Genomic DNA, 14,904 nt, shown 5'->3' with positions numbered 1-14,904 from the left:
AAGAAGGCGCCTACCAAAATCTTGAGAAATGTGATTGGAAAACCACATATTGCTTTAGTTGCCACACCTTTTAGAAGGTGAAAAGCCTCGCAGGCTCATCTGCATTGCACCTACCTAAACAAAGTCATTCTCTGGGAGTATTATTTTCCCAATAGCCCAAGCCACTCTGGAATAGCGGTTCTGAATTTTATGTGTGAAACCTCCGTAAATATGCATTGCTAAGGTTCCAGATGTCTGACTCTGCTTGGGAAAAGCTATACAGCCATTCATGGTGCTTAGGCCAACTGTTAACAATTTATTTGATGGGCTAACACCACCAAGACTGGATGGTTTTTCTGTGGTCCAACAGCCTATATGTACTCTCTGAAGGTGCCTGAGGGTTTTCTTTCCTGTGAAGTGAAAACAGAACAGTCTCTCTTCACCATTCTGTACAAATCTTGTACAAAACAAACAATAAACATGGCGTTTTCTTAAAGCTGCCAGAGCTTTAGTTGGGTATGTGGCTTTAAAAATGGGGGAATAATATGCTTTGATTGCATTGCTCCGTAAATTGCACTCCCAAATAATGAGAATTAGACATCCGCAGGCAAACGCCTCAGTCACTGAGTCTGAGAGCTTTTGCTTTACTTACTTGTATTTTAAGAGCAGCCACTGAACTAACCAGAGTCCTACAAGGATCATGCCGTTAATTTCACAAATAGAAAAGGCCCACTGCACCCGGTTAAAATGGTCAAAAAACGTGTCCGGTAGTGGAGGCTGCACCTCCTTAGGAGGTACTCGTTCATGGACGACCGAGATCATCACTGTGGTGAGAACAAAACAGCAAAGTGCATAAAGAAAGGCCTGAAGAGTCTTGCCCCACTCCATAGGGTACTGGGAGCGCTCCAGTTCCGGCATGGGGATCTTTATCATCTCCTTCCTGTACCCATTTGGCATCCCGTTGGGTTTGACCTTGATGCTGAATCTGCCGTCAGGGGTGGGGATGTCTGTGCCAATGCTGAGGTGCCCGTTCGCATGGCCGTTCTTGTGTACTTCCATGTGGTGCTCCATTTTCAAGGTCTCTATCATGTCCAAGAGCCGCTGCCCGTTGTCGGAGGAGACTCGGCACAAGGGGGGTTTTGTGAAATCCTCTTGGGTCAGGTTGATCAAGTCCCGGCCCGTGAAATGTTCCAGAGGCTCACAGTATTCTGGCATAGCATTCTCCAGCAGCCAGTCTGTCACCTTTTTGGGTGACCAATAAACCACTTCCTTCATTGTACTGGCAGACAACAGGCAGTCCCCTGCTTGCTCTCGGCAGGTCAGCAGTCCGAGTTTTTCTGGAGCGGGATGCTGGCCCTCGAAGGCGTGCTCATCCTGTCAGGCCTCATGACAGGGACTTGGGTAGCAAGATGGTCAGGGCAGTTTTTAAACACCTCATGTAGCTGTCCAGGGTTCTTGAGTACCCGAGCACTCGTTCACCTCATTTTTCAACAAGATTCTTCCTTCTGTGGAGGCAAGAGAAAAGGTCAAGATATTGGGACTTCCGAATCAACCCCTCAAAATGCAAAACCTTGATAAGCATAAGGAAAATGGAAATCCAGTTACCGACACAGCCTGTAGTTTTCAAACGTGTATTAGTCTAAGGCAGTGGTTCTCAACCTTCTGGCCCTTTAAATACAGTTCCTCATGTTGTGACCCAACCATAAAATTATTTTCGTTGCTACTTCATAACTGTAATGTTGCTGCTGTTATGAATCGTAATGTAAACATCTGATATGCAGGATGGTCTTAGGCGACCCCTGTGAAAGGGTGGTTCGGCCGCTAAAGGGGTCGCGACCCACAGGTTGAGAACCGCTGGACTCTAAGGGACCACTGATTCCCTGGTTGTTCTTCCCTGAAAGCATTAAAAGGGCCTAACGATGGATAAAGTCAAAGGGGAAATGTTTTACAGCCTCCTCAGTGGGGTCTTTTCTAAGAAATCGTTCATCGTGCTGTGGACACTGCTCAGTGCGGATCAGTGGTTCTCTGGGACAAGCTGAATGAATGTGGCAGGTGGGCTTAGCCCAGGGGTGGGCAAACTTTTTGACTCGAGGGCCACAATGGGTTCTTAAACTGGACCGGAGGGCCGGAACAAAAGCATGGATGGAGTGTTTGTGTGAACTAATATAAATTCAAAGTAAACATCATTACATAAAAGGGTACGGTCTTTTTTTTTTTTTTAGTTTTATTCATTTCAAACGGGCCGGATCCGGCCCGCGGGCCGTAGTTTGCCCACGGCTGGCTTAGCCTATCATTCTCCTGGTGAAGAGGTGTTTTAAAAGGCACATAACACACAGCAACTTAACAGATACGATAGAAATGTTGAGCTTCAAGACAGTTTGGGCCAACATTTATATTTTTTCACACAAAGAAAATCAATAGATCCCTGTTTCCACATGTGCTCGGATGCCCAAATCTATAGAAGAGCTACAGATGCAGCTGCTGGGATGAAACACAGGCGGGGTGAAGGGCCAGGGTCTTCCCCGCTCTGGCGACCTTTCTATTCCCAGCCCAGAGGGTGTTTCCTGGAATCCCAGTTGTAAAATCAATGATCTGATTCAACTCCCTCATTTATAAACTTGGAAACGAAATTCCAGGAAGGTCAAGAAACCTGCCCTTGATTAAATGGCAGCTTGCATCCAAGAGCTGTAAGTTTCGTTTCTGAGTCCTGTAGTTCAAAACACTATTTATTAAAATACTTATGTGGCGATAACCAATTCACATCTGCAGGGGAGAATCAAAAGCAAGATTCAAAATTTTATAAATGTATGTAAGTATCAATGTGAATTTACATATAAATAATGTACCTCTCTTATTTAAACTCAGCGATGATTAATGAACATATTGCATAAAGCTGGGAAAAAAATACATCACATATTAACTGAAATTATATTTGGTGGCAGGCCTGGGGGCATTTTCTACTTTTCTCCCATCTATTTTTCTTTAATAAGCATGTACTACTTTTGTAACAATCATTTAAAATTGGAAAGCAAGTAAAAGGACTAAAGTTTTGCTACCCTGAAGCTGCCTTTTTGGGATATTGATTTTGAGCTGTTTATTAAGAAACAAGACTCAGAAAGAACCTTTGACCCTCCTCCCTTTCCTGCCCAAGAGATTCAGACAGAGAAGTGTGCTTCAGGAAGAAACCTTAGCATGTTCACTGTAGCCTGATTTGAATTAGGTGTGATAATCAGGAATGCTTCAGGCAGGGCCTGTTAGCTAGATATCCCCTGTGTCTCATTGTTTCTGAGTTGCTCAGCAAGAATTCGCCTGCCATGAGTGTTCCCTTCTCCCTCAACAACCTGTAAATTACCCATTGTCACTTCTGAAATATAATATCTCCCCCACCCTCTTCTCCTTTGTCCAAAATGCCACATCTCCCCAATGTTGCCTCGCTGTCTCTGGAATTTTCACGCCTATGTGAATTCCCCATGGGCATGTGCTAAAAACTTGATTTTCTCCTGTTAATCTGTCTCTGTTGACTTGATTATCAGCCTAGCCGAGAAGTTAGAAGCAAAATATTAATATTTTTTAGTTCCCACACAAGAAACGTTAAAAACAAATACCTCGCTCTATAACAAAGCCTTGTTATTCATGTAGCATGGCCTTTGGCTGAAGACAGACCATGGTTTGACTCTCAGCCTCTCTCATGCATAGCCCATTAGGTGAGCTTCAGTTATCTATCTATCTATCTATCTATCTATCTGAGGGAAAAAGAGAGAAACATTGATGTGAGGGAGAAACATCAATCGGTTGCCTCCTGCATTAAGGCTCTCCCGCCCCACACCCCAAGAACTCCTATTCGCTCCCTATGGAGCACAAACAAGACCTGAACTCAGGTCTCCTGATTTCAAAGACCAAACTCATCGCTGCTGAACCCCCAAATCTGACTCTGGAATAGTGATGGACCGTATGTCCACTCCCGATTTCCCTGTCTGAGTAACAACCAGTCAAATGGCAGTAAAACTGAAAGACATTCCAGACCTTGCAAAGAGTTGGGTGTTCCCTCTCCTGAGCATCCACCCAGTGCTGTGCGCCTTCCCTCTGACACTCCCTTGGGGTGTCTGTCTAGACTCCCCCAGGAGCCTATGAGTGACTGCGGAAGAGCTTCAGTCTGAAGCATCCCCGTCTCACATTCCCAGGGCTCAGAATGTGCTCGATCGCTATCTGCGCAATAACTCAGGAAATAAATGTTCCTCGCATGGTTTAATGGAAAATAAAGCTACCGAAAATGTCACTGACATTGAAAAGGGCTTTAAAACGGTTTGGGTAGTCAGGGAGAACCAGGCGGGCAGTCTCCAGAGAGAAACAGGACACCCAGGAGAAGCTCCGACCACTTGGAAAGCACTACACAGGAGCTGCAGCCGCCACCAGTGCTGCCTGGAGAGACCAGGAGGCACACAGGCCACGTGGGCGCCCTGGCAGAGGTCCTGCAGGCAAGGGATCTCCCAGCATCAGACTCCAGGCTTCCCCCCAAATCCTCCTCAGCAGAATTAGGATAACAGCCAAGGAACCCTCAACATCTGCAAGCGGCTACAAGAGCTCTCAAGAAAAATTCTCGATGGAACGTTCATGCCCAAGGACATGAACGTGGGCTTTCCCCCTTGTCCAATGCAGGATGTCTGCCAGGAGGGGAAACCCCTTCAGAACCACAAAGATCAGACCAATGCCACGGTGTTATTTCACTTCTCTCTGACAGGGGAACAGTCAGATAATCTCCTCGTAGGAGATAACACTGTAATCTTTAAAAAAGAAAAAATATCAAGTGGTAAGAGACAATCTAGGCCATCAGACAGACACACGCACGCACGCACGCACGCACATACTCTTCCTGACATTGCAAGCCTCCATCCAAACGAAGGACACTGATCTTGCAAAGGCAAGTCCATAGGCAGTTCCCAACAGCCAGAGGAACTCTTCAGTGACAGCAAGGAAAGTAAATGGCTCCCAATAATAACTAGGACAACAAAACTGCTCACTCCTTAGGAGAGCGCCTAGGCGTCCCTCGTGTTGGAGTTCTCCATTTCCTCCCCTTCAGCAAGGCCAGGCTCTTCCCTTGGTCTCTAAGGTTCTGCTCTGCAGACCCTTTGCAGAACATTCCACTTCACCATCCTTTTCCTTGCTTGGCTTCCTGCATCACTAACATCTGTGACACGTGATATAATTTAACCCTCAGGTGTGCGTGGTGTGGGAGAAAGAGCATCAGCTGTGTGAGTTACAGAGCCAGCAGCTGAGACCCAACTCAGCTACTTCCCTTCCTGACAAGGTCCTTTAACCTCTTCACGCCTGTTTCCTCTGGAACAGTGGTTCTCAACCTTCTGGCCCTTTAAATACAGTTCCTCATGTTGTGACCCAACCATAAAATTATTTTCGTTGCTACTTCATAACTGTAATGTTGCTACTGTTATGAATCGTAATGTAAATATCTGATATGCAGGATGGTCTTAGGCTACCCCTGTGAAAGGGTCGTTTGACCGCCAAAGGGGTCGAGACCCACAGGTTGAGAACCGCTGCTCTGGAAAGTAGTATTACCAACTACCTACGCATCTTCACAGAGGTGGCTACTGCTGTGACAAACCAATCATGTAAAAGGAATAAAAGATATAAGTTACTCCAAGAAACGTGTCTTGTTCTTTTCATAATGCCCTGCTTCCTTCCTAATGCCCAACTGGGTCATGGTGACATGTCATAAATATTTACTGAAGCTGCCACTTCCAAAGGGCATTTTCAATGCCCAATCATTCTGATACAAGAATAAAAACAGCCCTCCAAATTCCATGAGAAAACAACCCTATATTTTTCAAGCAACTTCGAAGCTTGAAAATAAAGATATGCGTGCTGTTTTCCTGAAGCTGATGCTGAAATGGTACAAAAGGGGGAAAGCTCACTTTAGGGAAGTAAACCTTGAACAGCTACTCAGCACTTCAAAGGCCACTGCAAAAAAGGTGTGGACTTAGAGACCCCAGAGCCCAGCTGTAGAAGGAGAAGTGAGACAGTGACTCGCCCCTGGACTCACACACTCAATTTAGAACATACTGTGGCAAAGTGCCTTCACATCTAGACCCAAAAGACTGTATCTTTGGCTGGGCTCAGAAAACAGCTACTACTATCATCATTCAGAAAAGCCACTCAGAATCCATAGCCAGGAGAATGTTAAGAAATAGCACAGATCTTGCCCTGGCCCGTTTGACTACATGGTTGGAGCATCGGCCTGTGCACTGATGGGTTACCCAGTGCAGGCTGTGTGGTGAAGGCAATCAATTGATGTCTCTCTCATGTTGATGTTTCTCTCTCTTTCTCTCTCTCTCTCTATCCCTCTCTCTCTCTCTCTCCCTGTCTCTCCAACCTTTCCACTCTCTCTAAAAACCAATGGAAAAAAATATATCCTTGGGTGAGGGTTAACAAAAAAAAAAGAAAAAGAAAAGAAAAAAACACACAGCTCAAATCATTAGACATATTTCTCAGAACCGGGAAGAAGCAATAGAAGAGTAAAAATTGTATCTAAACGCTTTTCAATAAAATAGCACAGAATTTGAGAGACAGAAGAGGTACCAGAACTCTCATTTCTCTGGAATTTTTAGACATAAACAAAGTCCAGTGAGATTGTAATTGTCTAAAATCTCACTTTAAGAGCTGGTCCTGGGGCTAGACAAACCCAAATGCTCTCCCACTGCCAATATCCAACGATTTGAGCACATATAAAGAATAGTCTAAAAAGTCTTTATTTTAAAGTATGGAGCCCAAAAGGATAAAAAGCAGGAACAACAGCATATTCATTATGGATTCTAAACTCAGCAGGGCTTTCTATCTGGCCTCAACTAAGTAAAAAGTAAATGTGCTAATAAATACGATTCTGCTCCAATTCTTAAAATAGACATTTTACTCTTTAATATTATTAAAGCCATCAGATAATATGCCATGACACATTAGAAACTACTTAATTATCAAAGCCAGAGAGCTAAAAACAGAAAAATAACTTAAAGCAATTATCCTGGTAATGACAAAACATCAACCAAGCAAAAACCATTAAATAAACCATTTACGAATATCTGTTCATCTTTACTCAAAAATAATCTATTACATTATCTTGTTATCTGGCATTGTCTGGAAATAAAACATTGTGTAAACAAAAAGCTAGCATGTGAAATATACACTGAACACGAGTTCTCAAGATTTAGAACACCATGAAGTGCTCAGTACAACTGCCCATGGAGCAATCGCTCAGGAACTCTGAGTTCTAAAGCTTGCTTTGTCATTAACTTGTACTCCAACCCCAGGGCCTCGGTTTCCTACAATGGAATAATGTATTTCTTCTGCTCGCTCCATTAGTAAGGGAATTTACACAGACTGTACAGTGCTTTGGAAAACATAAAGCAATACATAAAAATGTAAGGAATTATTATAATGACTGTAATTTATTCTTCTTTGAAAGCTTTAGTGAACTTTTAAAATGAGTGCTATGTAATTAGGAACTGAATTTTTATTAATTTTTTAAGACACGATGGACCTAAGACTAAACAAACAAAGCTGGCATGTCAATGAAGAAACTACAGGAAAGTTCCAGATGTTTTTAAATGCTGATAATGGCAAATGAAAGAAGGAAGTAGAGCATGCATAATTAGTCTTATAAGCATACAGTCAACTAAACTTTCTGCTTCATGCATCAAATCTCTAAAAACAACAGAAAACTCCCAAGCTCATTTTATGAGGCCAGCATGATCCTAATTCCAAAACCAGATAAAGATACGACAAAGAAAGAAAATTATAAGCTAATATCCCTGATGAACATAGATGCTAAAATATACAACAAAATATTAGCAAATCGGAGCCTGCAATATATTAAAAAGATCATAGAGCACAATCGAGTAGGATTTATTCTAAGGATGCAAGGTTGGTACAATATCTGCAAAATAATAAATGTGATATACCACATAAACAAAATGAAGGATAAAAACCTTTATGATCATATAAATAGACGCAGGAAAAACATTTGATAAAATCCAGCACCCGTTTATGATAAAAACTCTCAGCAAAGTGGGAATGGAGAGAACATAATGTAATAAAGGCCATATATTATACAAACCCACAGCCAACATCATACTCAATGGGCAAAAACTACAAGCGTTTCCCTTAAGATCAAAATAAGACAGAGATATCCACTTTTATTACTCTTATTCAACATAGTACTGGAAGTCCTAGCCACAGGAATCAGACAGGAAGAAGAAATAAAAGGCAGCCAAATTAGAAAAGAAGAAGTAAAACTGTCATTATTTGCATTAGACATGATACTGTATGTAGAGAACCCTAAAAAGTCCTCAAAAAACTACTAGAGCCCAGCCAGTGCTGCTTAGTGGTTGAGCATTTACCTTTACAGCAGGAGGTCAAAGTTCTATTCTAGGTCAGGGGATATACCCGGGGTTGTGGGCTCACCCGGGGCTGTGGGCTCAATCCCCAGTAGGGAGCGTGCTGGAGGCTGACGAGCAATGATTCTCTCTTATTATTGAGGTTTCTCTCTCTCTCTCCCTCTTCCTTCCTCTCTGAAATCAATAAAAGTGTGTTTAAAAGAGAAAAAACTACTAGAACTGATAAATGAATTCAGTAAAGTAGCAGGATACAAAATAAAAATCCAGAAATCAATTGCATTTTTTATATACCTATAATGAACTATCAGAATGGGAAACTAAAACAACAACTCCATTCACAATTGCTTCAAAAAGAAGAATAAAATACCTAGGAATAAATTTAACCAAGGATATAAAAGATCTGTATTCGGAAAATCGTAAGACACTGAAGAAAGAAATTGAAGAAGATACAAATAAGTGAAAGCATATACTGTGTTTATGGATAGAAAGAATTAACATCATTAAAAGTCCATACTACCCAAAGCACTCTATAGATTCACTGCAATTCCTATCAAGATACCAATGGCATATTTCACAGAACTAAAATAAATATTCCAAAAATTTATAAGGAACCACAAAAGACCCCAAATAGCAACAGCAATCTTGAGAAAGAAGAACAAAATTGGAGGAATCATGCTACCTGATATCAAACTATACTACAAGGCCACAGCAATCAAAACAGCATGGTATTAGCATAAAAACAGACATATAAATCAATGGAACTGAATAGAGAGCCCAGAAATAAACCCATCCCTTTACAGTCAATACATATTTAACAAAGCAGGCAAAAACATACAGGGGACTAAAAACAAATAGTCTATTCAATAAATGATGGTGGGAAAATTGGACAGATACATGCAAAAAAAAAAAAAAGAAAGTAGAAAGGAAGAAACTACACTACACACAAGAATAAACTAAAAATGGATTAAAGATTTAAATGTTAGACTCAAAACCATAAAAATCCTAGAAGAAAACATAGGCAGTAATATCTCGGTCATTTCTTGTAGCAACCTTTTTTCTGATCTATCTCCTCGGGCAAGTGAAACAAAAGAAAAAAATAAACAAATGGGACTACATCAAACGAAAAAGTTTTTGCACAGCAAAGGAAACCATCAACAAAATGAAAAGACAACCCACTGAATGGGAGAACATATACACCAATACATCAGATAAGGGGTTAATATCCAAACTTATAATACTCAACATCAAAGAAAACAAACAATCCAATTAAAAAATGGGCAAAGGGCCTGAATAGACACTTCTCCAAAGAGAACAAACAGATGTCCAATAGACATAAAAGATGCTCAACATCACTAATCAGAGAAATGTAAATGAAAACCACAATGAGATATCACCTCACACCTGTCAGAATGGCTATCATCAATAAATCAACAAACAACAAGTGCTGGTGAGGATGTGGAGAAAAGGGAACCCTTGTGCACTGTTGGTGGGAATGCAGATTGGTACAGCCATTGTGGAAGGAAGTATAGAGTTACCTCAAAAAATTAAAAATGAAACTGCCCTATGATCCAGCAATTCTACTTCTGGGAATTTATCCAAAGGAACCTGAAACATTAATTTAAAAGAATATATGCACCCCTATGTTCATTGCAGCGTTACATAGGATAGCCAAGATTTGGAAGCAGCCCATATGTCCTTCAGTAGATGAGTGGATAAAACAGCTATAGTACATTTACACAATGGAATACTACTCAGCAGTAAAAAGGAAGAAAATAGTACCCTTTGAGACTGCATGGATGGACCTGGAGAATATTATGGATCATGGTAAGTGAAATAAGCCAGTCAGGGAAAGACAAGTGCCATATGATTTCATTCATATGTGGAATTTAATACAAACTAATAAGCAAAACAGAGACAGACTCACACAGAGCAGGCAGACAGCTCTGGTGGTGGAGATGGTGTGTGTGTGTGTGTGTGTGTGTGTGTGTGTGAGAGAGAGAGAGAGAGAGAGAACTGGACAAAAAGAAAAAAGAACTAATGGACAAAGAACTAATGGACATAGACAACAGTGTGGTGACTTTGGTGGGGAAGGAGTGGGTAGAGGTGGAAGAGGGTATATGGGGGATACATGGTGATGGGGAAAAATAATAAAATAACTACATGTGGGTACCTTGAAAGAGCAATGGAAATCAAGAAGTGATACTATGTTATTATGAAACAGACGATCTGCCTTTTTGCAAATGCTTCAAGTCCAGATAAAGGTCTTTACATCTACTAGAACTTTCCATAAAAGTCAGTAATAACCTCACAGACCTGTTAAAGCAATGTAGTCCACTGAAATACTCATGAGGTGGGTGTTTAATTCTTCTCTAACTCAATTTGGATAGCTCCTGAATGCTTTTCTCCAAACCAATTTAATTAGCTGTGGGTTTGGTGTTTTTTTTGTTATTTAGCATTTAAAGAGTTAAGTAGGTAGAATTCATAAAACTATATTTGTTTGAAGAAAAAAATGGCTAGAATAATAACCACACAGTCTCAGCTGAAGGACCTACATATTTACTTCAATCTGCAGTGGGGGAAATTTTAGAAGATTACTTTAACCTTTAAATCATCCTTTATTTTAAGTCGTTATTACATGCAGTGCTCACAATTCTACAAAGTCTGGCTAGCAAATAAAACCAGCCCTTATGAAACAGCTCCTTGAACTAACTACACGCTGACCTATTTTGCTTAGCCACGAGGAAGAAGGGCATGCTGAAGTGTACATATTTGCCTTTCGGTACATTATGGGCTGTTAGAAAATCCTCATGTGATAACATCTTTTCATCTCCACCACGCCTTGTTTATTTAATGATGCCTGATACTTAGATTTCAAAATATCTGGAATACATTCTTTCTCAGCAGTTGTCCTATAACTTTCCTAACAGCCTCCCTTTTTATGCTCCTCTCTCAAAATGACCCATTCCAATGTGGTAGCCCTCAATTCTCCAGAGAAAAAGATGATTTTTGATGACAAAATTAGTAGATACGACATGTTGACCAGAAACCAGCCACATCAACTGTAAACCATAAATCATGATTCTAATTGTTCTCTGACAGCAGGAAATACAAAACTGTTTCATGTATTTCACAGAGAGTCCCACCATCAGCAAGACTAGCTAATTCTGTTTCCCAAACGCTGAGCCTCTTTTTGAGTCATTCTGTAATGGAATGTAAATATTTAGTAAACAGACAACTCAAAGAATCATTTATTGTGGTAAAAAATTAGAAAGTTCTGTGAGAATTGGTTAAATACATCATTACAACAGAAATTAAGCCTCCACCAGAGACTGGATAGAGATTGCAAAAGAGAATGATACCATTTTTGTAAACACACACATTATTTATAAATATCCATAGAAAAAGTTTAGAAGGTGTATATCAACTTCTGTTACTTTGGGTGATAAAGTGATAAAATGATAAAATAATTTCCTGCTTTTTTTTCAGTATTTCCTAATTCTCTGATAAAGTACTTATTAAATGTGTTTATTTTATTTTTTATTATTAGTTGTGTTTAGGAAAGGGTTTTCTTTTAAGCCTATTGTGTTTTTAAACATGGAGGCTGCATTATAAAATTAAAAATAGATGCTTCCTACATTAGTTTTTTTGAAAAATATGAAATGGGCTTGCAGATTTGTCTAAATAAGGCGAACCTTTGCCTCCTATGTATAATTAGGTTCCCAGATCCTCCCAGAACATAATAGTCCCGGGAGACGAGCCAAACCACCAACAACCATAGAGCTGAAACTCTGAACTTAACTAAGTGCATAAAGAAATTCCAGGCTCAGATATTTTCCATCTTTCCAGAGAGAAAACAGCAACAAACTGTCAGAATCACAACTGTTCTATCATCTACATTTTCTTCAATATCCATCTGCCCAGCTTACTGTCAAATGTAAGAGACCATTTGAAACCGCTGCCTTGTTGACACTGCAATAAGGAAAAGTCTGTGTAGCTCCCAGACAACTATAGCTGTCCCCTGGGGGTTCATTCCTAGAACCCGATTACTGAAACTCTGAAGATGATCTATTTCCACTCAAGTGATTAACTCCCTTCCTAAGTCGGAAACCAGCGGGTCCATTTTAATATCATCTATTTAATCTGCAGGCCTTGGACACGGTCTCACTCTGGCAGCACTCAAGAACGTCAGCACATAATCAATGTTTGCAAAATCGTGGGCTTTCAAGCCCAGCTGAAGCTGATGTGCACAGCGGTGATCTCATCTGCCCCAAGAAGCCTGGGAAAGGGCTCTCTATCTCTATTACATTCCACTCCATTCTCTTCCTTTCTTCCCAGTCTGCTCTTTCAACATGAGAACTACAATCCTTCTACTTTATGCTTGTTCCGCTGGAATAAAAAGACGGTGTGTACTTCTGAATCCATCATTCAAGTATATCGGGGAGAATAAAAAAGTCAAATGGCTTTAAAAAAGGATGAGGCCATGCTTTACCATCCTCTGGCTTTGTTGTTGTTTATCCTCACCTGAGGACATTTTTCCACTGATTTTTAGAGAGTGTGGAAAGGTGGGGGGGAGACAGATAGTGAAACATCGATGTGTGAGAGACACAGCGATTGGCTGCCTCCTGCATGCACCCTGGACGGGGCTGCAACCGAAGTATGTGCCCTTGACTAGGAATCAAACCCATGACCCTTCAGTTCACAGGCCGACGCTGCATCCACTGAGCCAAACCAGGTAGGGCTCCTCTCTCTGTTTCTAAGAAACTTCAATACAGTATTCTAAAGCATACTGGCAGACTGGCCTACTTAAACTGCCTCAGTTTACTCATCTGTAAAGTTAAAGTAATCCCGCATTCCTACAGGGCTGCTTAATAAGGTTTAGAACACGAAGGTGGTATTGAGTACTTGCATAACAACAGGAGCCTTTCAAAGCATCTACTGGAGAAAAAAACAAAACAAAACAGATCCTCTTTTCCTCTTTCCTGCAGAATATCCAATAGGGACCAGTGAAGAGACGGGGGTTCGGGATGGGAGTGGAGGCTGGAGATTAGGGATGGCGACAGAGCCAGCATCAGAGGAGAGCAATGAGGTCACCCTGCCCCACCATTCCTTGTTCCTGCCTCATCCTGCCTCTCCCCCTCAAGCCGCAGGGTAAGCAGGCATAATAAAAAGGCTGTCTAGGGAAGTCACTGCACCAGGCTCTCAGCTTCAGCCGCCTTCAGGGACCAGCCTTCAGGGACCAGGCAAGAGACGTCCAGCTGGGTCAGAGAGAACAGGGAATAGTGAGAACCGTGCAAACCGAATAAGACAAGCCATGCCCAGTGCAGTTTCAATTTAAGTGTTTTAATGGCAAAGACAGACAAAAACCATGCAAACTGAATCTGGCCCATGGGACTGCCACTTTTGTGACTCTCTCGCTCCCTCATCCACTATACCTAATTGACCGTGAATTCCTGGAGATTCCACCTTCAAGGTGCTCTCAAATCTGCTCCTGTTTTTCTGTCCCCATTTGGTTTGCTTCAGTCTCTGCCTCTAGTCTGGCTCACCTGCATACCGCTAGCGGATGGATCCTCACTTGATGCTTAAGACCTCTGGTGGCTCCCACAGCTCTCTGGACAGTATCTGAATTCCCACCTCATATTTCTGTTCTTTTGGACTACTGAAGTATGGTAGTGTGGATGAAAGGGGCCACATGCTGACCTGACAAGCTCAGGGGAGGCCTGCATGGCAGTCTTGCAGACTCGGAGACCTAAAGTAACCACAAAGGATGGTCTGAAATTAAACTTTAACTAAAAGCAGTTATGGTGGGCAGTTACATCCTAGGCCAGTATCTTCACTGACAAGGTCAACCTTTACCTTAACTGAACCTGTCTGTCTCTTTGCATCTATGATAACATACCCTTGAAATGTCTGGGTAACTTGTGACTTCCCTTTATCTGGAGCCCTTGGGGCACAACCAGGTGTGCTGGGTCCCAGGACAGATACCACAAATTCCTTCATCATCATGTTAATTGTCCCTGCACCCACCTAAGTATGTGTCCATCATTTTACTTTTTATCCAATCCCAGGGGTTTCCCTGCTTTGCTTTATCCCTCCTCCTTAATCTATCACCAATGAATTTCATGTAACCCACCTATGTCCCTCCTTTGATTGAAATGTATAAATACAAATGTAACCCCGCCATTCTCCGGAGCACTATCTCAATTCGTTGAGGTTCTGCTTCCCGGCATATGTCAACAGTTTGGCTCAAATAAACTCACAAAAATTCTTTACAGGTTTCAATGGTTTTTTTACATTAACAGTAGCAATCATCTCAGGTAGAAACTATAACTTTAACCCTGCTGTTTGGCTTCTGTACTTATTTTGCTTTGTTTAACGATAGAAAAGTTATTTTGATTTTCTGAATTATATAAATCATCCCATTCAATTAAATACCCTATTGATTATGTGAATATCCCGTGGGTTGTGGTCATACTGGTCTTAGAAAGCACATTTTCCTTTACCTGGGAAGGACAGCACAGTTATC

The 14,904-nt window shown here is 41.4% G+C and overlaps 1 protein-coding gene across 8 annotated transcripts in view; it reads right to left on the bottom strand.

Annotated features, from left to right (window-relative positions):
- SGMS1 (sphingomyelin synthase 1) overlaps positions 1–14,904 on the bottom strand; it is a 207,417-nt gene that overhangs the window by 31,572 nt on the left and 160,941 nt on the right. For all 8 annotated transcript variants that reach the window (XM_023760512.1, XM_006096638.3, XM_023760508.1 and 5 more), the window contains one exon: positions 632–1,484. In XM_023760512.1, the coding sequence (XP_023616280.1) occupies positions 632–1,254 (623 nt within the window). In that variant the 5' untranslated portion in view covers positions 1,255–1,484. The remainder of the gene's footprint in view (positions 1–631; positions 1,485–14,904) is intronic.

The sequence above is a fragment of the Myotis lucifugus genome, unplaced genomic scaffold (assembly GCF_000147115.1).
Source record: "Myotis lucifugus unplaced genomic scaffold, Myoluc2.0 scaffold_184, whole genome shotgun sequence".
In the NCBI taxonomy this organism is placed as follows: Eukaryota; Metazoa; Chordata; class Mammalia; order Chiroptera; family Vespertilionidae; genus Myotis; species Myotis lucifugus.
This window is presented reverse-complemented; position numbering and strand designations above follow the sequence as displayed.